This window comes from Capricornis sumatraensis, chromosome 19 (assembly GCF_032405125.1).
Source record: "Capricornis sumatraensis isolate serow.1 chromosome 19, serow.2, whole genome shotgun sequence".
NCBI lineage: Eukaryota > Metazoa > Chordata > Mammalia > Artiodactyla > Bovidae > Capricornis > Capricornis sumatraensis.
Genome location: NC_091087.1, coordinates 31,511,196 through 31,537,635, shown reverse-complemented (window position 1 = coordinate 31,537,635; position 26,440 = coordinate 31,511,196). Strand labels below are relative to the sequence as shown.

The 26,440-nt window shown below is 39.8% G+C and overlaps 1 protein-coding gene across 1 annotated transcript in view; it reads left to right on the top strand.

Moving 5' to 3' along the window:
• The window catches only part of ADAMTSL3 (ADAMTS like 3), a 309,610-nt gene that overhangs the window by 105,707 nt on the left and 177,463 nt on the right, over positions 1-26,440 (top strand). The window contains exon 7 of the mRNA XM_068990959.1: positions 21,452-21,526. Within this exon, the coding sequence (XP_068847060.1) occupies positions 21,452-21,526 (75 nt within the window). The remainder of the gene's footprint in view (positions 1-21,451; positions 21,527-26,440) is intronic.

Here is a 26,440-nt window from a genome sequence, read left to right as displayed (position 1 = left end):
CCACAGTTCAAAAACATCAATTCTTTGGTGCTCAGCTTTCTTTATACTCCAACTCTCACATCCATACATGACTACTGGGAAAACCATAGCCTTAACTAGATGGACCTTTGTTGGAAAGTAATGTCTCTGCTTTTTAATATGCTGTCTAGGCTGGTCATATCCTTCCAAGGAGTGAAAGTGAAGTTGCTCAGTCATGTCCGACTCTTTGCGACTCCATGGACTATAGCCTGCCAGGTTCCACCATCCATGGGATTTTCCAGGCAAGAATACTGGAGTGGGTTGCCATTCCTTCTCCAGGAGATCTTCCCCACCCAGGGATTGAACTCGGGTTTCCTGCACTGTAGGCAAACGCTTTACCCTCTGAGCCACCATGACTGCAGTCACCATCTGCAGTGATTTTGGAGCCCCCCCAAAATAAAGTCTGCCACTGTTTCCACTGTCTCCATCTATTTGCCATGAAGTGATGGGACCGGATGCCATGATCTTCGTTTTCTGAATGTTGAGCTTTAAGCCAACTTTTTCACTCTCCTCTTTCACTTTCATCAAGAGGCTCTTTAGTTCTTCTTCACTTTTTGCCATAAGGGTGGTGTCATCTGCATATCTGAGGTTATTGATATTTCTCCTGGCAATCTTGATTCCAGCTTGTGCTTCCTCCAGCCCAGTATTTCTCAAGATGTACTCTGCATATAAGTTAAATAAGCAGGGTGACAATATACAGCCTTGACATACTCCTTTTCCTATTTGGAACCAGTCTGTAGTTCCATGTCCAGTTCTAACTGTTGCTTCCTGATCTGCATACAGATTTCTCAGGAGGCAGGTCAGGTGGTCTGGTATTCCTATTTCTTTCAGAATTTTCCACAGTTTCTTGTGATCCACACAGTCAAAGGCTTTGGCATAGTCAATAAAGCAGAAATAGATATTTTTCTGGAACTCTCTTGCTTTTTTGATGATCCAGCGGATGTTGGCAATTTGATCTCTGGTTCCTCTGCCTTTTTAAACCCAGCTTGAACATCTGGAAGTTCATGGTTCACGTATTGTTGAAGCCTGGCTTGGAGAATTTTGAGCATTTCTTTACTAGCATGTGAGATGAGTGCAATTGGGTGGTAGTTTGAGCATTCTTTGGCATTGCCTTTCTTTGGGATTGGAATGAAAACTGACCTTTTCCAGTTCTGTGGCCACTGCTGAGTTTTCCAAATTTGCTAACATATTGAGTGTAGCACTTTCACAGCATCATCTTTTAGGATTTGAAATAGCTCCACTGGAATTCCATCACCTCCACTAGCTTTGTTCATAGTGATGCTTCCTAAGGCCCACTTGACTTCACATTCTAGGATGTCTGGCTCTAGGTGAGTGATCACACCATCATGATTATCTGGATCATGAAGATCCCTTTTGTACAGTTCTGTGTATTCTTGCCACCTCTTCTTAATATCTTCTGCTTCTGTTAGTTTCATACCATTTCTGTCCTTTTGTGCCCATCTTTGCATGAAATGTTCCCTTGCTGTCTCTAATTTTCTTGGAGAGATCTCTAGTCTTTCCCATTCTATTGTTTTCCTCTATTTCTTTGCATTGATCACTGAAGAAGGCTTTCTTATCTCTCCTTGCTATTCTTTGGAACTCTGCATTCAAATGGGTATATCTTTCCTTTTCTCCTTTGCTTTTCACTTCTCGTCTTTTTACATCTATTTGTAAGGCTTTCTCAGATAGCCATTTTGCTTTTTTGCATTTCATTTTCTGTCGGATGGTCTTGATCCCTGTCTCCTGTACAATGTCATGAACCTCTGTCCATAGTTCATCAGGCACTCTGTCTATCAGATCTAGTCCCTTAAATCTATTTCTCACTTCCACTGTATAATCATAAGGGATTTGATTTAGGTCATACCTGAATGGTCTAGCAGTTTTCCCTACTTTCTTCAGTTTCAGTCTGAATTTGGCAATAAGGAGTTCATGATCTGAGCCACAGTCAGCTCCCCATCTTGTTTTTGCTGGCTGTATAGAGCTTCTCCATCTTTGGCTGCAAAGAATATAATCAGTCTGATATCAGTGTTGACCATCTGGTGATGTCCATGTGTAGAGTCTTCTCTTGTGTTGTTGAAAGACGGTGTTTGCTATAACTAGTGCGTTCTCTTGGCAAAAATCTATTAGCCTTTGCCTTGCTTCATTCTGTACTCCAAGGCCAAATTTGCCTGTTACTCCAGGTGTTTCTTGACTTCCTACTTTTGCATTACAGGCCTCTATGATGAAAAGGACATCTTTTTTGGGAGTTAGTTCTAAAAGGTCTTCATAGAACCATTCGACTTCAGCTTCTTCAGCGTTACTGGTCAGGGCATAGACTTGGATTCCTGTGATATAGAATAGTTTGCCTTGGAAACGAACAGATATCATTCTGTTGTTTTTGAGTTTGCATCTAAGTACTGCGTTTCAGCCTGTTTTGTTGACTGTGATGGCTACTTCATTCCTTCTAAGGGATTCTTGTCCACAGTAGTAAATATAATGGTCATCTGAGTTAAATTCACCCATTGAAGTCCATTTTAGTTTGCTGGTTCCTAAAATGTTGACATTCACTCCTGCCATCTCCTGTTTGCCCACTTCCAATTTGCCTTGATTCATAGACCTAACATTCCAGGTTTCTATGCAATATTGCTCTTTACACCATCAGACCTTGCTTCTATCACCAGTCCCATCCACAACTGGGTGTTGTTTTTGCTTTGACTCCATCTTTTCATTCTTTCTGGAGTTATTTCTCATCTGATCTCCAGTAGCATATTGGGCACCCACTGACCTGGGGAGTCCATCTTTCAGTGTCCTATCTTTTTGCCTTTTCATGCTGTTCATGGGGTTCTCAAGGCAAGAATACTGTAGTGGTTTGCCATTCCCTTCTCCAGTGGACCATGTTTTGTCAGAACTCTCCACCATGACCCATCTGTCTTGGGTGGCCCTACACGGCATGGCTCATAGTTTCATTGAGCTAGACAAGGCTGTGGTCCATGTGTTCAGATTGGTTAGTTTTCTGTGATTGTGGTTTTCAGCCTGTCTACCCTCTGATGGAGAAGAATAAGAGGCTTATGGAAGCTTCCTGATGGGAGAGACTGACTGAGAGGGAAACTGGGTTTTGTTCTGATGGGCAGGGCCATGCTCAGTAAATCTGTAATCCAATTTTTGTTGATGGGTGGAGCTGTGTTCCCTCCCTGCTGTTTACCTGGGGCCAAACTCTGGTGGAGGTAATGTGGATAATGGTGACCTCCTTCAAAAGATCCCATGCATGTACTACTACATTCAGTGCCCCCAACTCTGCAGCAGGCCACCACCAACTCACGCCTCTGCTGGAGACTTCTGGACACTCACAGGCAAGTCTGGGTCAGTCTCCCATGGGGCCACTGCTCCCTTCTCCTGGGTCCGGGTGCACGAGGTACTGTTTGAGGCATCCAAGAGTCTTTTCCCCAGTCCTGTGTAAGTTCTCGCAGCTCTGTGGTGGGGTTAATGGCGACCTCCTCCAAGAGGGTTTATGCCATACCCAAATCTGCTGCACCTAGAGCCCCTGTCCCTGTGGCAGTCCACTGCTGACCTGTACCTCCACAGAAGATGCTCAGACACAGTTCTATCTCAGTCTCTGTGGAGTCCCTGCGTCCTGGTGTGCACAAGGTTGGTTTGAGCCCTCTTAGCATCTCTGGCGGGAATGGGATTTGCTTCTAAACACGAATTCGCCCCTCCTACCATCTTGCTGGGGCTTCTCCTTTGCCCTTGGACATGGGGTATCTCCTCACAGTTGCTCCAGCACCTACCGTCTTACTGGGGTTTCTCTGACCTTGGACGTGGGGTATCTTTTCAAGGCCGGTCCAGCGAAGCACAGCCGCTGCCGGCTGTATGCCAGTAATCGGTATGCCAAAATAGTCGGTATGCGGGTATCCCATTACAGAGTCAGAGGCAAGTGGCTATTTAGTCCTTACCAGGCTCTGGATTTCTTAGCTGCAGTGTAAAGGGCAGAGAAGAAGGGTTATACTCTGATTCTGGGAAACATCGGACACAACAATGTTGTCAGGTGCTGTATGTAAAATAGAACCCTCTCTTGTTTAGTAGCTAAGTTGTGTCTGACTCTTTCGAGACCCCATGGACTGTAGCCCACCAGGCTTCTCTGTCCATGGGATTTTCCATGCAAGGATACTAGAGTGGGGTGCCATTTCCTCCTCCAGAGGATCTTCCCAACCCAGGGATCAAACCTGTGTCTCCTGCATTGGAAGGCAGGTTCTTCACTGCTGAGCCACCAGGGAAGGCCTCAGTTCCCTCTGCCACTTGCTATTCAAAACTAGTCCTGGAAACCAGCACAGTAGCATGTACTGTTAGACACTCTGCCTGGTACATATTCTTTTGGGGTAAAGGCATTTTAAGCCATTAGAGATCTACACCTCCAGACTGGGAGCAGATGTTTCTACATAGAGACCAAGGCTAATAGCTAAGGACACTCATTTGCAGATGCAGCAATAAACACCACACATGCTGTAGCACATGAGCAGCTCAGGGCAGGGATGTAATTACAGCAGAGGTGTAGAAATTGGGTTTCAGCTTGCAGCAGTTTCTCTCACCAAATCCAATCCCTGCCGAGTCCCCTGTCTGCTTCTAAAGGATGGTTGTTAATTTCTGATTTTTATTTTGCCCAACTTTGTTTCTTGGCACATTTCATTTGTCCCACCTCTGTGTCAAAAGGAAGTATACAATCAGCCCTGCATTTTCAGAATCCATGTAGCCACACACTGGCTTTCTCTTCTTTTATCTACCAGTCCTCCACCACACACACAAAGGCACAGATAAATCAAACTTGACTATCCTACGGACTTCCCGTGGTCCAGTGGTTAGGACTCCATGCTTCTGATGCAGGAAGTGCAGGTTCTATTCCTGGTCAGGAGACTAAGATCCCACATACCATGGTGCAAGACCAAGAAGTAAAAACAAGACAGAACAAAACTTGACTACCCTAATTTGGAAAGCTGTCAACCCCTGTTCTATACAATGTTGTTTTAGGTTAAATGATGCCAATTGGTTATATGTGTGTAAGAGTATTAATAAACACCATTTTTGTGTTTGTATGTTTTTCAATTTACAAAATGCTTTCACATTCATTATCTCATTTTATTTTATTTTTTATTATTTTTTTAATTTTTACTTTATTTTACTTTACAATACTGTATTGGTTTTGGCATACATTGACATGAATCCACCACGGGGGTATACAAGCTCCCAATCCTGAATCCCCCTCCCACCTCCCACCCCATATCATCTCTCTGGATCATCCCCATGCACCAGCCCCAAGCATCCTGTATCCTGTATCGAACATAGACTGGCACTTCATTTCTTACATGATAGTATACATGATAGAATGCCATTCTCCAAAATCATCCCACCCTCTCCCTCTCCCTCTAAGTCCAAAAGTCCGTTATACACCGCTGTGTCTTTTTTCCTGTCTTGCATACAGGGTCGTCATTGCTATCTTTCTAAATTCCATATATATGTGTTAGTATACTGTATTGGTGTTTTTCTTTCTGGCTTACTTCACTCTGTATAATCGGCTCCAGTTTCATCCATCTCATCAGAACTGATTCAAATGTATTCTTTTTAATGGCTGAGTAATACTCCATTGTGTATATGTACCACAGCTTTCTTATCCATTCATCTGCTGATGGACATCTAGGTTGTTTCCATGTCCTGGCTATTATAAACAGTGCTGCGATGAACATTGGGGTACATGGGTCTCTTTCAATTCTGGTTTCCTCGGTGTGTATGCCCAGCAGTGGGATTGCTGGGTCATAAGGCAGCTCTATTTGCAATTTTTTAAGGAATCTCCACACTGTTCTCCATAGTGGCTGTACTAGTTTGCATTCCCACCAACAGTGTAGGAGGGTTCCCTTTTCTCCACGCCCTCTCCAGCATTTATTCCTTGTAGACTTTTGGATCGCAGCCATTCTGCCTGGTGTGAAATGGTACCTCCTTGTGGTCTTGATTTGCATTTCTCTGATAATGAGTGATGTTGAGCATCTTTTCATGTGTTTGTTAGCCATCCATATGTCTTCTTTGGAGAAATGTCTATTTAGTTCTTTGGCCCATTTTTTGATTGGGTCGTTTATTTTTCTGGAATTGAGCTGCAGGAGTTGCTTGTATATTTTTGAGATTAGTTGTTTTGTCAGTTGTTTCAGTTGCTATTGTTTTCTCCCATTCAGAAGGCTGTCTTTTCACCTTACTTATAGTTTCCTTTGTTGTGCAGAAGCTTTTAATTTTAATTAGATCCCGTTTGTTTATTTTTGCATTTATTTCCAGTATTCTGGGAGGTGGATCATAGAGGAACCTGCTGTGATTTATGTCGGAGAGTGTTTTGCCTATGTTCTCCTCTAGGAGTTTTATAGTTTCTGGTCTTACATTTAGATCTTTAATCCATTTTGAGTTTATTTTTGTGTATGGTGTTAGAAAGTGATCTAGTTTCATTCTTTTACAAGTGGTTGACCAGTTTTCCCAGCACCACTTGTTAAAGAGATTGTCTTTACTCCATTGTACATTTTTGCCTCCTTTGTCGAAGATAAGGTGTCCATAGGTGCATGGATTTATCTCTGGGCTTTCTATTTTGTTCCATTGATCTATATGTCTGTCTTTGTGCCAGTACCATACTGTCTTCATGACTGTGGCTTTGTAGTAGAGCTTGAAGTCAGGCAAGTTGATTCCTCCAGTTCCATTCTTCTTTCTCAAGATTGCTTTGGCTATTCGAGGTTTTTTGTATTTCCATACAAATTGTGAAATTATTTGTTCTAGCTCTGTGAAAAATACCGCTGGTAGCTTGATAGGGATTGCATTGAATCTGTAGATTGCTTTGGGTAGTATACTCATTTTCACTATATTGATTCTTCCAATCCATTATCTCATTTTAAAGGAAGATTTAAAAAAATAAATTTTAAAAAATGAAAAAAAGGAAGATAAATATTATTTTCAGTTTTTTCATATAAATATTATTAGCATTAGCATTTATTCGATACTTTTCTTCTTTAAAAAACCTCCTCTATTCTTTGGGAATGGAGAGAAGATGGAGGGTGGTGTGTGTGTGTGTGTGTGTGTGTGTGTGTGTGTGTGTGTGTGTGTTTGAGCCTAAAAGAGCAGAAGAATAAAAAATGCAGGGTCAAAAAATAACATGAATTATGCATGACCGAAAGTTTTATTCAGTAAAATACCCAACCAAGTTAAAAAAAAACACACAACAGAGATGGAAAAGTGAGAATGAGATTGTCACAGTGAGGGTAATAGAAGAGTTCACCTCTTTTCTCGTGTTACGTTGGAATGTATGTATTTAGGTGGGTGCAGTTCTAACTTGACTTTATAGTGCAAATAAATGATGTGGTATAAACTGCAGTCCTCCTGGGCTGAAACTGATATTTATTGATTAGTTAATATTGTGTGGACAGTTTATTTCCTGTACATTTTGCTACTTAGCAAAGCGGTGATCTCTGTGGCAGGAAATGAAACATAGAAAAAAATATGATGGAACAGCTGGACTTGAGCGTTTATGTGTGGGAGGGAAGTCAGTGGAAGCAAACTTAATATATCGTTAGGTCAGCCCAGTGATTGCAAAATCAAACAAGTGAGGTCCATAAAATCAAAGTGTAATGACTGTACTTGTGCTGGGAGAGTGGGAGTTTATACAGTGACAACTGGGTCTCAACAGTAGAAGGGTTAAGAGTGCAGTGTTTGGTTCTGACCCCGGCCCTGCTGCTTGGAAAGTCTGTGATCTTGGACAAGTCACTTTAACTTGCACAAGTTCAGTTTTCTTAATTGTAGGAATGGCTTTTTGTTAGAACAAAGGAGGCAGTTTTCTCAAGTCACTCAGGATTGTGCCTAGGGGCATCGTATGTGTTCAGCCTGGTTTTAATGACTCGCGTTTACCCACCCCAACTGCTGGTTAGGTTTTCTTCTACATCCTTTGCATGTATTTTGTTATCAAATCCTCTCAACAACTCCTTGAAACAAGTATTACTATTCTCATTTTACACATGTAACTGAGGCACAGAGAAGGTAGGAAACTTGCCCAAAGTCACACAGTGGTTGTAAGAGGTGAAGCTGGCATTCCAGCCCAGGTTGCCTGACTCTGTGGTCTGTGATCTTAGCCGTGATTCCATATTTCCTCTCCCAGTAGTTTGTAGAATTAAAAAAAAAAAAAATGCAGAGTGTGTTGAGAAGAAGCCCTGAAAGATGACATAGTGAGTAGCAGTATCAAGGATATGTCACCCCAAATTTCAATGGAAATGTTTTGAAGTAGTTCCAAACAGTGAAGGTGTTCAACAGGAACCAGTTCCCAATACCACCACCAAATCTAGATTTCCCAGTCGTGGACCTGCTGTTATGAACATTGTTTAGATGGGGTAGAGAAGAAACCTTCTGCTGTCTGCCATGTTCTCAACCATTGGATTCTATACCATTAGAGAGTATAATATTTTAAAGAGGCCCCAAAATAAGACCTGATTGGTGGCCTCATAAGCAAACTTGTGAGAGGAGGTTTTAAGTGGTGTCTACTTCACCTGTCCTGAAACACAAGATACAGCTTGCTCCTGTTAGCTCCAAACTGAGGAGGATTTACCTGGAGGCCATTTGTCTGGGGTTTAAGTATCCCAGTGTGTGTAACAGGGGAGACGAGAAAGTGTGTTAGCAGTGTTAATATCAAAGCTAGTAGAATCTTGCATGCATGCATGCTCAGTCACTAAGATCTGACTCTTTTGTGACCCTATAGACTGTAGCTCACCAGGCTCCTCTGTCCATGGAATTTGCCAGGCAAGAATATTGGACTGGGTAGGCATTTCCTCCTCTAGGGAATCTTCCCAACCCAGGATGGAACCCATGTCCCCTGCTTGGGAGACATTTTCTTTACCACCAGCACCACCTGGAAAGCCCCAAAAATAAACATTAAAAAATGTACAAGGAAAACAATAGCCCTATAGGTCTATAAGAATAAATTGAAGCAAATAAAACTGTTATGAAGACTTGAACACACTTAGTAGGAACTAAGTCATGTTACATTAACAGGTATTATTGAGCACTGCATTTTGAGAGAACATACTGTCTTTTCAAACATTTATGGGCCATTTACAAAAACTGATTCTGTGCTAGACTCCAAAGAAGATTGTAAAAACCCCCAAAGCTCAGTAAAACAGAAACCGTTAGTAGAGACCTCACCCTGCAGCTGCGCCCATCCATTCTTTGCTCCCTCCCATTACAGAGGAACAAGTGTCCATCTTCCTTTCCAAGGCTAATTAATCCCTCCATCTGCGTCCTGGATTCCAGCCCCCTCTGCTTCCTCAGAGATCTCACCCCACCTATCGTCTCTCTCCTTTATCCTCTCTCTCTGTCTCCTTTTCCCATCAGGGTTAAATGTGACCAGATCTCTTCCATCTTAAATGGAAGTATAATTTGCAAAATATATGTGTGTGTGTATATGTGTGTATATTTATGTGTGTATGGATAAGATATATATATCTTCCCTGGTGGCTCAACAGTAAAGAATCCATCTGCCAATGCAGGAGATGCAGGTACAACCCCTAGGTTGAGAAAACCCCCTGGGAAAGGAAATGGCAACCCACTCCAGTATGGAGTTGTAAAAGAGTTGCACATGACTTAGCAACTCAACAACATATATATTTTACATAATTATATACATAATATATGTGTATATGTATATAGATTTTTTAAACTCTCCACATCTCCAGCTGCCACCCTAATCTTTCACTTAGCTTTATTGACAACTTTTGGAAAAACTGTTTACATTTCCTGTGTCTCTGTTTTTGTCATTTATTCCTCAGATGGCAGCCTCCTGTGCTTACTGCCCAGTTGATACTGTCTTTATGAATCCCATTAGCAAGCTTTTTACTGCTTCATCCAAAAGGCACTTGAAGCCCCAGTGGAGGACCATTTAGTGCTGCTGGCCCCTCCCTCTTTAAAATTCTCTTTCTCATCAGGGTTCTCCCTCTATTTCTGGTCAGACCTAGAATTGTGCCTTTCTGCAGAATGGTGGAGAAATCCTGAAAAGTTGTGACTGTAGAACCACCCTACGTCCTGTCCTAAAGACCTGGAGTTTTCCCTTACCCTGGTTCCATGCTGTCGGAAACACAGCTCACAGATGCTCCATAGTAGCATCACACAGAGGCTGCTGGATGGACACATTCTTGGGCTCCACCCTAAGCTTGTGGGACAGAACTTCTGTGGGAGGAGCAGGAATCTGTGTTTTAATAAGTTCTCAAGGTAATTCTGGGAGGTGCTACTCTGTAAAAGTACCACAAGGACATGAAATGTATCAAATATTAATATACTATGGAGAGTTATAGAAACAGACGGGAATTGCAGTTTAGGAGAGACAGCATTTAAAACTGTACAGTGGAGATAAGTTTTCTGTAATCTCAGTTCAGTTCAGTTCAGTTCAGCTCAGTTGCTCAGTCAAGTCCCGAATCTTTGCGACCCCATGAACTGCAGCACGCCAGGCCTCCCTGTCCATCAACTGCAGCATGCCAGGCCTCCCTGTCCATCACCAACTCCCAGAGTTCACTCAGACTCACGTCCATCAAGTCGGTGATGCCATCCAGCCATCTCATCCTTGGTCGTCCCCTTCTCCTCCTGCCCCCAATCCCTCCCAGAATTAGAGTCTTTTCCAATGAGTCAACTCTTTGCATGAGGTGGCCAAAGTACTGGAGTTTCAGCTTTAGCATCATTCCTTCCAAAGAAATCCCAGGGTTGATCTCCTTCAGAATGGACTGGTTGGATCTCCTTGCAGTCCAAGGGACTCTCAAGAGTCTTCTCCAACACCACAATTCAAAAGCATCAATTCTTCGGCGTTCAGCCTTCTTCACAGTCCAACTCTCATATCCATACGTGACCACAGGAAAAACCATAGCCTTGACTAGGTGGACTTTAGTCGGCAAAGTAATGTCTCTGCTTTTGAATATACTATCTAGGTTGGTCATAACTTTTCTTCCAAGGAGTAAGTGTCTTTTAATTTCATGGCTGCAATCACCATCTGCCGTGATTTTGGAGCCCCAAAAAATAAAGTCTGACACTGTTTCTACTGTTTCCCGATCTATTTCCCATGAAGTGATGGGACTGGATGCCATAATCTTCGTTTTCTGAATGTTGAGCTTTAAGCCAACTTTTTCGCTCTCCTCTTTCACTCTCATCAAGAGGCTTTTTAGCTCCTCTTCACTTTCTGCTGTAAGAGTGGTATTATCTGCATATCTGAGGTTATTGATATTTCTCCTGGCAATCTTGATTCCAGCTTGTGTTTCTTCCAGTCCAGTGTTTCTCATGATGTACTCTGCATAAAAGTTAAATAAGCAGGGTGACAATATACAGCCTTGACGTACTCCTTTTCCTATTTGGAACCAGTCTGTTGTTCCATGTCCAGTTCTAACTGTTGCTTCCTGGCCTGCATACAGATTTCTCAAGAGGCAGGTCAGGTGGTCTGGTATTCCCATCTCTTTCAGAATTTTCCACAGTTTATTGTGATCCACACAGTCAAAGGCTTTGGCATAGTCACTAAAGCAGAAATAGATGTTTTTCTGGAACTCTCTTGCTTTTCCCATGTTCCAGCGGATGTTGGCAATTTGATCTCTGGTTCCTCTGCTTTTTCTAAAATCAGCTTGAACATCAGGGAGTTCATGGTTCACGCATTGCTGAAGTCTGGCTTAGACAATTTTGAGCATTACTTTACTGGCATGTGAGAAGAGTGCAATTGTGCGGTAGTTTGAGCATTCTTTGGCATTGCCTTTCTTTGGAATTGGAATGAAAACGGACCTTTTCCAGTCCTGTGGCCACTGCTGAGTTTTCCAAATGTGCTGGCATATTGAGTGCAGCACTTTCACAGCATCATCTTTCAGGATTTGAAATAGCTCCACTGGAATTCCATCACCTCCACTAGCTTTGTTCGTAGTGATGCTTTCTGAGGCCCACTTGACTTCACATTCCAAGATGTCTGGCTCTAGATCAGTGATCACATCATCATGATTATCTGGGTCATGAAGATCTGTTTTGTACAGTTCTTCCATGTGTTCTTGCCACCTCTTTTTAATATCTTCTGCTTCTGTTAGGTCCCTATCATTTCTGTCCTTTATCGAGCCCATCTTTGCATGAAATGTTCCCTTGGTAGCTCTAATTTTCTTGAAGAGATCTCTAGTCTTTCCCATTCTGTTCTTTTCCTCTATTTCTTTGCACTGATCGCTGAGGAAGGCTTTCTTATCTCTCCTTGCTATTCTTTGGAACTCTGCATTCAGATGCTTATATCTTTCCTTTTCTCCTTTGCTTTTCACCTCTCTTCTTTTCACAGCTATTTGTAAGGCCTCCCCAGAGAGCCATTTTGCTTTTTTGCATTTCTTTTCCATGGGGATGGTCTTGATCCCTGTCTCCTGTACAATGTCACGAACCTCTGTCCATACTTCATCAGGCACTCTATCAGATCTAGTCCCTTAAATCTATTTCTCACTTCCACTGTATAATCATAAGGGATTTGATTTAGGTCATACCTGAGTGGTCTAGCGGTTTTCCCTACTTTCTTCAATTTAAGTCTGAATTTGGTCATAAGGAGTTCATGATCTGAGCCACAGTCAGCTCCCGGTCTTGTTTTTGTTGACTGTATAGAGCTTCTCCATCTTTGGCTACAAAGAATATAATCAATCTGATTTCGGTATTGACCATCTGGTGATTTCCATGTGTAGAGTCTTCTCTTGTGTTGTTGGAAGAGGGTGTTTGCTATGACCAGTGCATTTTCTTGGCAAAACTCTATTAGTCTTTGCCCTGCTTCATTCTGCATTCCAAGGCCAAATTTGCCTGTTACTCCAGGTGTTTCTTGACTTCCTGCTTTTGCATTCCAGTCCCCTGTAATGAAAAGGACATCTTTTTTTGGTGTTAGTTCTAAAAGGTCTTGTAGGTCTTCATAAAACCATTCAACTTCAGTTTCTTCAGCGTTACTGGTTGGGGCATAGACTTGGATAACTGTGATATTGAATGGTTTGCCTTGGAGATGAACAGAGATCATTTATCGTTTTTGAGATTGCATCCAAGTACTGCATTTCAGACTCTTGTTGACCATGATGGCTACTCCATGTCTTCTGAGGGATTCCTGCCTGCAATAGTAGATATAATGGTCATCTGAGTTAAATTCACCCATTCCAGTCCATTTTAGTTCGCTGATTCCTAGAATGTTGATGTTCACCCTTGCCATCTCTTGTTTGACCACTTCCAATTTGCCTTGATTCATCGACCTGACATTCCAGGTTCCTATGCAATATTGCTCTTTACAGTGTTGGATCTTGCTTCTATCACCAGTCACATCCACAACTGGGTATTGTTTTTGCTTTGGCTCCATCCCTTCATTCTTTCTGGAGTTATTTCTCCACTGATCCCCAGTAGCATATTGGGCACCTAATGACCTGGAGAGTTCCACTTTTGGTATCCTCCTTTTCATACTGTTCATGGGGTTCTCAAGGCAAGAATACTGAAGTGGCTTGCTATTCCCTTCTCCAGTGGACCACAGGATGTTAAATCCTTAGGTGAGGACTCTTACAGATTGCTGCCTTCCTAGCCTTGCCCAGCTGCCCTGCAATATGCGTTTTATGACAACGTAGTATTGTAAGCAACTGAGGGTTCACTTCCCTCTACACAGCCATGTATTTCCCCCAAGTGTGAACCACCTGACTAAAATAAAGTGCCAGGGTTTCTAGTCTGAGAGGTTTTACTTGAGTGTTCAATTGTTGGTGAATAGCAGTTGGAATGTGCGCACACACACACACACATACACACACAGGATAAATGCTCCTCAAAGACACCACAGTTTAAGTTCACAAAGATTTTCTAAGAGAGTTACTTAGCCCAGTTGATCTACCCAAAGAGGATTTCTTAGGAAAGATTTCATATTTATTATTTTCAAAACAATTTTCGTTACATAGATGTCTCTCTTGTTGTTGTTATTGTTTAGTCTCTCAGTCATATTGACTCTTGACAACCCCATGGACTATAGCCCACCAGGCTCTTCTGGCCATGGGATTTTCTTAAACAAGAGTACTGGAGTGGGTTGACATTTTCTTCTCCAGGGGTTCTTCCTGACCCAGAGATTGAACCCGGGTCTTCTGCATCGGCGGGTGGATTCTTTTCCACTGAACCACCAAGGAAGCCCTGGCCAGTGTAGCTATTCTGTGAAAAAGTGTAAATAACATTCCTTCTCAACAGATGTGTCTCTTATTCAGACCATTGACTTTTTCATAGTATTGACTTTGTAATGTGTTCATCCCATTTGTCTTGTAGAATTTCCCATCCTCTGGGTTTATCTGATTGCCACTTTATTTGTGGATCTCTCTCAATATTTCCTATAAACAGAGCACTGAAATCCAAGGCTTGATTGGAACTGGACTGGACATCTGTCTAGGTAGGAACACGTCAACCATGGTACAAAGTGCTTTATATCGTATCACATCAGGAAGTCTGTGACATAGCAGTGTTGAGTTTGATCAGTGGTCTAAGGTGGGGATTCAGATCACTATCTTATGCAGATCCGTTTCCTTGTAAGAAACCTACAGAATGTTATCTCAAGGTGTTAAATATTCTGTTTTGCAGTAGTTTCTCACATGGGGTTTAGCATCTATTGCTGACCCTTGCTTGAAATAGTGCTTATTCTGGGGTTTGGTTACAAACGGCAATTTTCTAATTCTTTCCTTACCTCTATATTTACTTTCTGATATTCTTCTGTAAAGAAGCTCCCCAGTCTTTTTTGTTTTTCATTTCTCACTCTGTATTCAGAGATTTTTGTTTTATGTTTTGTCATATTATAGACACTATTCATGTGGGGCTGCATATTGTCCAAAATGTGGCCAGTGGGAGCAGTTCCAGCTGAACCCTTTTGACATAATTCCTTTGGAGTTTAAACACTGCTTTGTGTTCTGAGACAACAACAGGGTGTTCTAGGCTTACTTTGAATTTTTTTTGCTTCTCCAGACCTAGAATTGCCTGTGTGTGTGTTTTTTTTTTTTTTTTCCATGAAGTCTTGATTCTTTTTAGTGGGGAATGGTATTTAGAGCCCAAAACATAGGCAATATTTACTGTCACTGGGGAATCTTTGCTTCCAAGCCCTTTTCACTGCAGAGAACTTTGAAGCTATAGAAGAAAGAAAAATGAAGACCATGTATCTGTGGACCTATTTAAAGCTTATTTTATGATTTCCTTGTTTTTATCATTTTAAAATAGAGGTATTTCTCACGGAAGTCACCAAATAAAAAGTTAAATTGTACTGTATATTCATCAACAAAATATAATTGACTCTTCTACCTTAAATAATGACACCATGAAGTATACAGGTTTTTGGTTATTGTCCTTTGGATTTTGGCCAGCCTCAGCTTATTAAGAATTGTTATTCTTCTGACTCCATTTGAAAATCTTTGTCACTCTCTATTACTGGAGATGCCATCATAAAATCTGAAGCCACTGGAACATTTCCTAAATAATTTTTAAAAATCATAAGAAAAAATACATTTTTTATTATATAAAATTGGAAAATACAGAACAAAGCATAAAAAGCACATTATGTATGATGTTGGCTGTGGGTATGTCCTATACACCCTTTGTTATTTTGAGATATGTTCTTTCTATGCCTAATTTGTTGCGTTCTTATTCTTATCATTATTGAATTTTGTCAAATGGTTTTTCTTATCTATTGAGATGATAATAGGATTTTTCTTTTATTCTATTAACATGATGTATTATATTGATTGATTCATATTTGATGAACTGTCCCATCTCCTTACATCCCAGTAGTAAAGCCCACTTGATCATGGTATATGATCATTTTAAAGTGCTACTGAAGTTGATTTGCCAGTATTTTATTGAGACTTGTTGCATTTATATTCATTAGGAATATTGATCTCTAATAATTTTTTTCTTCTTGAATTTTAAGTCATTATATTATCTACAACTAAGGTTTTAAATTTTTTTATTTCCAATATATATTCCTCTAATTTATTTTCTACTTACACTGACAAAGATAAGAGTGGGGGAAAATTATGATAATTTTTGTTGTGTTCCTAACCATGGTGGAAATAATTCTAATATTTCACCATTAAATCTGCTCATGGCTTCTGATTCTTTATTAAACTGAGGGTATTTTTTTCTGTCCTTGGTTTTAAAAGGAATCTTATTGTAATGCATGCTGAGTTTTGTCAGATACCTTTTTATATTCATTAAAATGTTCATAATATTTAACTCACTTGATTTGTTAATATAACCAATTATATTAATACTTTTTCTGATGCTGAATCAATCATTCATTTTTATAATATACTATATTTAGTCATGATGTGTGATCAATAAGATAGAGTTCTGAAATTTATTTGCTTTGTTGTATTTATTATTTTTACATCCATAGTGATAATTAATTTTAGTTCACATATTTATTTATGTGATCTCTGTGTTTGGTTTGGGTATCAGTTATTTTAGCTGGTATTCACTAACTGGGAAGCTTTCAGTTTCCTATTATCTGCAACTTGCTTGTTTGCTTAAGGTTTTGCGAAACATTTTGGCCCTGGTCCTTTATTTTCTTTTTTTTCCCTCTGTAAATAATGTTTTTAGCTTTTTAAAAAATTGTATTTTAAAAGTAACTCATTGGTGCATTTTTATTATAGAAAACTCAAAAAATATAGAACTGTTTCCATTCAGGCACCCCCAGAATTCTTTTCTTTCCTGGGAGGAAACCACTGTCAATGGTTTGATGAGAAAGAATGGAGAGTTATTATTTAGTGGGCTCAGACTTCCAGTTTTGCAAAATGAGAAAAGTTCTAGAGATAGATTGTGATAATATGTCTTACCCCATCCCCTGCCAAAAGCCATCCTACTTTCTGTCTCTATGAACTTAACATACCTCATATAAATGGAATCATACATATCCCTTTGTGACTGGTGTATTTCCCTTAGCATAGTGTCTTTGTGGTTTATCTATGTGTCATAGCGTGTGTCAGAATTGTCTTACTTTTTAAAAAAATACTTAAATTTTTTTTTTCATTTTGGCCACCCCAGACCTTTGTTGCAGCATGAGGGCTTTCTCTAGGTGCAGTATGTGGTATGTGGGTTTCTCTTGTTGTAGCGCATCAACCCTAGAGCACATGGACTCAGTAGTTGCAGTGTGCTGACTTAATTGACTTGAGGCATGTGGGATCTTAGTTCCTCCACCAGGGACTGAATCTGCATCCCCTGCATTGTAAGGCACATTCTTAACCACTGGACCACAAGAGAAGTCCTAGAATTGCCTTACTTTTTAAGGTTGAAAAATATCCCATTGTATATATTTACCACGTGATAGCTTTCCACTCATCAGTGAATGGACACTTAGGTTGATTTCATCTTTGGCTGAAACAATGCTGCTGTGAATGTGCATGTGCAAATATCTGTATGAGTCCCTGATTTCAGTTCTTTGGGGTATACCCAGAAGTAGAATTGCTGAACCATATTGTAACTCTATATTAAATGTTTTGAGTAACTGTTTTCCATAGTGATTGAAAATTTATTTTATATTTCCATCAGCTGTTCACAAGGGTTCTAATATCTTCACATCCTGACCAACACTTGTTATTTTGTTTGTTTGTTTTAATAATGGCCATCCTAGTGAGTGTGACAGAGAAGGCAATGGCACCCCACGGACGGAGGAGCCTGGTAGGCTACAGTCCATGGGGTCACGAAGAGTTGGACACAACTGAGCGACTTCACTTTCACTTTTCACTTTCATGCATTGGAGAAGGAAATGGCAATCCACTCCAGTGTTCTTGCCTGGAGAATCCCAGGGACGGGGGAGCCTGGTGGGCTGCCATCTATGGAGTCGCACAGAGTCGGACATGACTGAAGTGACTTAGCAGCAGCATTGAGTGTGAAGTGATATCTCTTTGTGGGTTTGATTTGCATTTCCCTAATGATTAGTGATGTTGAGCCTGTTTCTTTGTGCTTATTGACATTTGCATATCCTTTTTGGAAAAATGTCTATTCAAGTCCTTTGCCCACTTTTTGAATTGGGGTGATTTTTGTTGTCATTGTTGTTGGGTTGTAGAAACTCTGTATCTGTTCTGAATATTAACCCCTTATTTGGTACATGGTTTACAGATATTTTCCCCCACTGCATGCCTTGCCTTTTCACTCTATTGATAGTACCCTTTGATGTGGAAAAGTTTAATTTTGATGGAGTCCAGTTTATGTTTTTCATCTGTTACCTATGGTTTTGACATCATATTCAAGAAATAGTTGGCCATGTAATTATTTTTTTAACTTGCTTTTTTTCTTTTCTTTTCTTTTTTTTCCTGGAAAAGGAGATTCAAAGATGCTTAATTTGACTATTATGTTGTGTACAGTTGTGAAAGTGAATAAAGGACAATTAGGCTCATCAACATGACTTGATTTCAAATAAACAGCATTGTTCAAAGAAAAGCAAATCACATAAAAATATGTGATTCTTATTCTTATTCTTACTACATACGTATGTAGTTTCTTTCTAATTTAACCAAGGTCCCAAACAAGCAAAATTAAGCAATATGCTGCTTGAGGATACATTCACAAGTGATCCAACTACCAGGAAAACAAAGGATTGTACTTATCTAAGATAACACTGGGTAAAAACATATATTAACTTGCTTTTTTCATGAATCAGTATATATGCTAGCAGTCTTTCCACATCAAGTAATGCGGCCTCCCGTTGTTACTTTTATCAGTTGCAGAATATTCCTTCAGGGCTTCCTAGGTGATGCTAATGGTAAAGAATTCACCTGTCAATGCAGGAGATGCAAGAGACACAGGCTCAGTCTCTAGGTTGGAAAGATTCTTAGCCTGGACGTATCACTGTTTATCTAACTCCTCCCAAAATAGTGAGCATTTAAATAGTGTTCTTTTTTTTACATGTATGTGTGTCAAAAACAAATATAAAATCAGGAAAGGATATTTATCACAGTGCTAGAAGTGATCTCTGGGCAGTTGGATTGGAAATAGCTTTATTTTGTCTGGAATGCTTTTTGAATTTTCTAATTTTAATAGTAAAAAGTATTTTTATTTGATAAAACTTATAAACAAGTCAATAAACATAGTGACATCTTTTGATTCAAGAACTTCACCCAGAGGCTATCAAAAACTCTTTTCTGTAAGTTAAACAAACAAAACACAACATCTGCTTGAAGTAATTCATATTGTTGATGATGTACTAATATCATTTAGTCATAGACTTGATTATCAAATAGGAGACTTGAGGATAGAATTTCATATGCTGCTGCTAAGTCGCTTCAGTCGTGTCCGATTCTGTGCGAACCCATAGACGGCAGCCCATGAGGCTCCCCTGTCCCTGGGATTCTCCAGGCAAGAACACTGGAGTGGGTTGCCATTTCCTTCTCCAGTGCATGAAAGTGAAAAGTGAAAGTGAAGTCGCTCAATCGTGTCCGACTCTTAGAGATCCCATGGACTGTGGCCCACCAGGCTCCTCCGTCCATGGTATTTTCCAGGCAAGGGTGCTGGAGTGGGGTGCCATTGCCTTCTCCAAGAATTTCATATACCCTTGGATTATTATGTGGTCATAAAAATTAATTTCAGAATGTGTAACAGCATGAAAAAAAAATCTTTTTTTTTTTCAAGGGCCAGAGGCCCCTGATTTCCATTCAATAATTATCTTGGCCAGGTATTGTCAAAACATTTTGGCAGAGAACCATGTAGTAAGTATATTAGTCTTTGTGAGCCATATTGTCTTTGTTACAGTTACTCACCTCTGCCTTTGTAGGGCAAAAGCAACCTCAAATGAATGAATATGACCTTAGGGCCCTAGTTTGTGGACTCACTCAAGTTGATTAGTGCATTTATTTTAATTTTTCTTTAATGTTTTTAAAAAATAGATTGGCCAAAGAATTCCTTTAGTTTTTTTAAAGTAAAAGAAACATTTCTCATTTTCACCAGGAAGTTTATTGAATAATGTATTCACCATTTTTTCCCACTACTTTCTTCCATTTTTCAGGCAACTTCATAATACCATATTCTCAAAACTTCTAATCTTTTTGAGCAGAGAACTGTTCTAGGTGCTTTTTACAGTCTTCCAGGGAATTTTTTACAGTCTTCCGTGGCTACACAAAAATTTACCAGTTTTGTAAGTTATTTTTTTAAATGCACACTGATATGACAGCTGTCTTAATACAGTCTAAAAATTTTCCCTGAAGCTAGTATCGTAAAGACCAAATTGAAGGGACATCCGAAGCAGCAGTGTCTGGTGAATATGGCGGATGAGTCAGAACTTCCCAGCCAAGATGTAACAGTTTTTGCCTTAGTCATCAAAGAAACATGCACTCTTGCATTATCCTGATGGAAGATTATGGGTTTTCTGTTGAATAATTCAGGACACTTTTCATCGAGTGTTGTCTTCAGTTGGTCTAATGGGAGCATTACTTGTTGGAATTAATCATTTGGTTTTTTGAAAGAAGCTCATTATAGAGGACTCCCTTCCCATTCCACCATATCACCCGATATCACCTTCTTTGGATGAAGATCGGCCTTTGGTGTTGTTGATGGATTCTTTTCCCTTGCCCCATGATCTCTTCTGTCCCACATTATTGTACAGCATCCCCTATTTATTGCCTGTCACAATTTGTTTTTAAAAATGGGACTTTTTGTTACATTTAAGAAGAGAATCACATGCGGAGTCAAGAAGATTCTTTTTTGCTTAACTTATGTGGAACCCAAACATCAAAATGATTAACATAACTAAGCTGGTGCAAATGATTTTCAACACTTGATTTGGATATTTGAGTATGTTGGTTATCTCTGCGTGGTATAACATAGGTTGTTCTCAGTAACTCTATTTGATTGCTATCAACTTTAACTGATCTACTGGATCATGGAACATTGTCCAGCTAGAAATCTGAGCACGAAACTTCACAAACCACTTTTGACACATCCAGTTAATCACAGTACCTTCTCCATACACTGCACAAATCTTTTTTTGCTTCTCAGTTGTGTTTTTACCTTTCTTGAAATAATATATAAAGCATGATATGCTGAAAATGTTGCTTTTTTTCTTCCATCTTTATTATTAACATGGCTACACAAAAATTTACCAGTTTTGTAAGTTATTTTTTAAATCCACACTGATATGACAGCTGTCTTAATACAGTCTAAAAAAATTGTTTTTAATGAAGTTAAAGACAACTGAGCACTACTAGAGCCATCTTACATAAAAAACGAATGTTTTGGCCAACCCGATATTTATATGGAGTTATGTCCATATATTAACATGCCTTAGACACAATAGCCATTTTCTGAAGATTTCCTGACTGAAGATGGAAATGAAATACAATTAAGAACACTTCATACATGCCCTTAGTTTTGATTGAGTTGCTTATTTCAATGGGCCTTTAGTACAGAAGTGTTAATACATTTGTCTTGTGTTCTTTCCTAGGGGAAGAAAATGTAATTGCTGTTCCTTTGGGAAGTCGAAGTGTGAGAATTACAGTGAAAGGACCTGCACATCTCTGTAAGCAAGGTTTAATCTTAACATTTTTCTTCTTTTCTGAAAGCTTATTTAGTAAAGAAAACGTATGTATGTATATATATATATATACACACTTCTTTGTATTAATGAATAGGTCAACATCTTAATGGTTTTGCTTATCACCTTGAAATAGTCTAGGTCTTCCCAGGTGGACCAGTGGCAAAGAATCCGCCTGCCAATGCAGGAGCCTCAGGAGACGTGAATTTGATCCTTGGGTCAGGAATATCCCCTGGAGAAGGGAATGGCAATCCACTCCAGTATTCTTGCCAGAGAAATCCCATGGACAGAGGAGCCTGGTGGGCTACAGTCCATGGGGTCGCAAAAGAGTCAGACACAACCGAGCACGCCCACTGAAATAGTCTATATCTCTAGGGAATGATCTGTGACCCTGATTTTTTTGGTTCTCATATCCTAGTGGGAAGTATACCAGTTTGGGATTAATCCTCTCACAGGAGAAGAAATCAAGTTATATGTGAAATGAACTATTTTTTATGTGGAGAGTAAACTTAGATTCAAGAGTCTTCTGGAGATCTCAACAGTTTGGAATGAAAAATGGCAAAGCAAAATTTAAAACACAGAGCTGCATCAGTGAATAAAGCTGACAAGTACAAGCTCTGTTGACAGCACATCATAGCCTAGATCTAGGGGGCACTGAAAGTAAACACTGGTTTTCCAGAATCCTAAGAGTTTGAAACAATAAAGGGTTGGTATTGTATGTTTCTTTGTTCAAAGTCACATGGCATCTCCTCTGTCTTAGCTTTTCTGGTCTCTCGGTGGTGGTTTAGTTGATAAGTTGTGTCCAACTCTTGCGACCCCATGGACTGTAGCCCACCAGGCTCCTCTGTCCATGGGATTCTCCGGGAAGGAATACTGGAGTGGGTTGCCATTTCCTTCTCCAGGGGATTTTCCCAACCTAGGAATCAAACCTGTGTCTCCTGCATTGCAGGCAGATGATTTACCAACTGAGCTATGAGGGAAGCCCTTTTTGGTCTCTTAAGACCCAAAGAAACTGGTAATACCAAAGTTTGTGTATTTCTCTCCCAGGGTTTCCTGTGGTCATGCGAAGCACTTTCTTAGTCTTTTTCTGGGGAAGTTGAGTCTCTGCCAAGACTGGGTCCCTGGCCTTGAAGAAGCTCACTGTGTTCAGCTCTATCTTTCTGTAAAAAGTACAAAACACTAAGTAGTTATAAATATAGCTATTTTAAAACTACACAAATCAAGGTCCACTGGATTAAAATGCTGCATATTTTGCCTTTTTGTTTCTCCTGAGCCACCATCTTAGATTTTCAAGTTGTATGAATTTCTCAGCGTTGTGCATTTTCTGTAGCTTTCAAGTGTGTATGTGCATGTGTGTGTGTGTGTTTATATATTTTAGATTCAGTACTGATATTCTAAACAGTAATGTCATTTGAGGAATGTTTATGTCAAAATGTGTTTGTCACCAAGGATATAGATTAAAAATCTTAAAAAAAAAATTTCATAGTACATTAGGGCCTAAATTAGGGAAGGAAGAAAATATGTTTAGGACAGTGAGAGTGAGCCATTATTGGAAAGTCTTTTTTTTTAACCCTACTTTATTGTATGAATTATGACTAAAAGAGTGTGACTGGTTTAAAATATTAAAATGTTTACAACCATATAATGGTCAGTTCACTCAAGGCCTTCTCTAGAATAATGCATCAAAACATTTTTTAAGGCTTCTTCTTAAAATGGCTTAAAGCCCACCAGAGCTCTTTCTTTTTAAAAATTTATTTATTTGGCTGTGCCAGGTCTTAGTTGTGGCACGTAGGATCTTTAGTTGTGGCATGTGAGATCTAGTTCCCTGACCAGGGATGGAACCCGGGCCTCTGCACTGGGAGCACAGAGTCTTAGCCACTGGGCCACCAGGGGAGTCCTAGCCCACCACTCGATGAGAATAAATCTTCATCCTTGTAAATGCCAACTTGATGTTTGAAAACAGGTGAAAATCATTTAGATCTGTGACTGATTTGAATGATCACATTGTAAAATAACATTTTGGTTCAAAACTATGAAGTACTGAATATTCAGTTCAGTTCACTCACTCAGTCGTGTCCGACTCTTTGTGACCCCATGAATAGCAGCACTCCAGGCCTCCCTGTCCATCACCAACTCCCGAAGTCCACTCAAACTCATGTCCATCGAGTCGGTGATGCCATCCAGCCATCTCATCCTCTGTCATCCCCTTTTCCTCCTGCCCCCAATCCCTCCCAGCGTCAGAGTCTTTTCCAATGAGTCAACTCTTCGCATGAGGTGGCCAGAGTACTGGAGTTTCAGCTTTAGCATCAGTCCTTCCAAAGAACACCCAGGACTGATCTCCTTTAGGATGGACTGGTTGGGTCTCCTTGTAGTCCAAGGGACTCTCAAGAGTCTTCTCCAACACCACAGTTCAAAAGCATCAATTCTTCGGCACTCAGCTTTCTTCACAGTCCAACTTTCATATCCATACATGACCACTGGAAAAACCATAGCCTTGACTAGATGGACCTTTGTTGGCAAGGTAATGTCTCTGCTTTTGAATATGCTATCTAGGTTGGTCATAACTTTCCTTCCAAGGAATAAATGTCTTTTAATTTCATGGCTGCAATCACCATCGACAGTGATTTTGGACCCCCCCCAAGAGAAAGTCTGACATTGTTTCCACTGTTTCCCCATCTATTTGCCATGAAGTGATGGGACCAGATGCCATGATCTTAGTTTTCTGAATGTTGAGCTTTAAGCCAACTTTTTCACTCTCCTCTTTCATTTTTATCAAGAGGCTTTTTAGTTCCTCTTCACTTTCTGCCATATGGGTGGTGTCATCTGCATATCTGAGGTTATTGATATTTCTCCTGGCAATCTTGATTCCAGCTTGTGCTTCTTCCAGCCAAGCGTTTCTCATGATGTACTCTGCATAGAAGTTAAATAAGCAGGGTGACAATATACAGCCTTGACGTACTCCTTTTCCTAGTTGGAACCAGTCTGTTGTTCCATGTCCAGTTCTAACTTGCTTCCTGACCTGCATATAGGTTTCTCAAGAGGCAGGACAGATGGTCTGGTATTCCCATCTCTTTCAGAATTTTCCACAGTTTATTGTGATCCACACAGTCAAAGGCTTTGGCATAGTCAATAAAGCAGAAAAAGATGTTTTTCTGGAACTCTCTTGCTTTTTTGATGATCCAGCGGATGTTGGCAATTTGTTCTGCCTTTCCTGAAACCAGCTTGAACATCTGGAAGTTCACGGTTTGCATATTGCTGAAGCCTAGCTTGGATATTCATAGCAGTATAATTCATAATAGCCAAGATGTGAAAACAGCTCAAATGTCCATTAACAGATGAATGGGTAAATAAAATGTGGCATATGTAGAATATTATTTGACTGTAACAAAGAATGAAGTCCCTGACATGTGCTACAATAGATGTCTCTGTGCTCAGTCATGTCCGCATCTTTGTGACCCTGTGGACTGTAGCCTGCCAGGCTCCTCTGTGCATGGGATTCTCCAGGCAAGAATACTGGAGTGGGCTACCATTTCCTACTTACTCCAGGGGATCTTCCCTACTTAAAAATGGAACCCAAGTCTCATATCTCCTACATTGGCAGGGATTTTCTTTATGACTAGCGCCACGGAAAGCCTGCTAACAATAGATAAGATCTTTGAAAACATTGTGCTAAGTGAAAGAAATGAGTCACAAAAAGGTCACATGTTATTAATATATGATTGTCTTTATATAAAGTGTCCAGTGTAAGCAAATCTAAGGAGACAGAAAGCTGGTTAGCACTTGCGTAAAGCAAGGGTGAGTTGGGTTGGTGGCAGGTCTGGGGACTGTTAATGGATATGGGGTTTCTTTGGAGGAGTGGTGACAAAAATGTTCTAAACTTAGATTGTGGTGATGGTTTCACAATTCTGTGAATATGCTGAAACCACAAAACTATATTTTAAATGAGTGAATTTTATGGCATGTGAATTTTACAACATATCAAAAAGATATTTTAGAAAATAAAAATATGCAATGACTGGGCCTGATTTTTTCATGATACTAAAGACAGTTATTTAAAATTCGTCTCTAAAGAGAGCTTAAGAAGCTCAAAAAGCAGAATAAGTAGGCAGTAAACAGGTTTAGTAAAGATGAATACTTTGAGGTAAAATACTCATTTACATACATACCTGTTCTGTCATATTAAATATAACTTTAATACTCAAGACTGGCACTGTCCCAAGAACAGAGCTCAAAAATATTCCCATTTCTCCAAAAGTGATAAGATCTCTTGCTTGGAGTATTTTTCCATCTGAACATTCTCAAAACTGGCTCAGAAGTGTTTCTGAAAATTGCTTTTCTCTGCCAGTGAAGAGAATGAACTGGCTTCATTTACAAAGGAATTAGTTAGCATTTCTTAACATCTTAATATAGATGTGGCTTTATTTTCTTGATTTGTATAAGAGTTTTCTTAATTTTATTCCAAAGATATAGTCCTGAAATTAAGCTGACTTTGCAGTAATAAATCATGCTTTTTAAGATCTGTATTAAGTGCCACCCTCAAAAAGGCACATCATTAAAAACTGAGGATACTCAGTAACATAATGTTAGTCTCTTTGCTGTGGAATTTAATTATATAATACCCATCTTGCATATTGCCTCAAGGTGATTAGAGCCTGAATTTCCAGTCCTTTTGCAAGCATGGCCTCAGTATTATATCAAGCACACAGCTCCAAATTTCCCTAAAATTTCAAAAATGGAATTAATAAGAGGGTTATTGCAAAAGGGATTTTATTGAAGCAAAACTTCAACATGAAATATGTTGACTGGCAATAAACTGGAGAAGGCAAGATATGCCATAAACTGAAAACTTCCATTATTGATTGTAAGAATTGTTTTTTCTTTGTCATCTAAATGCTGGCT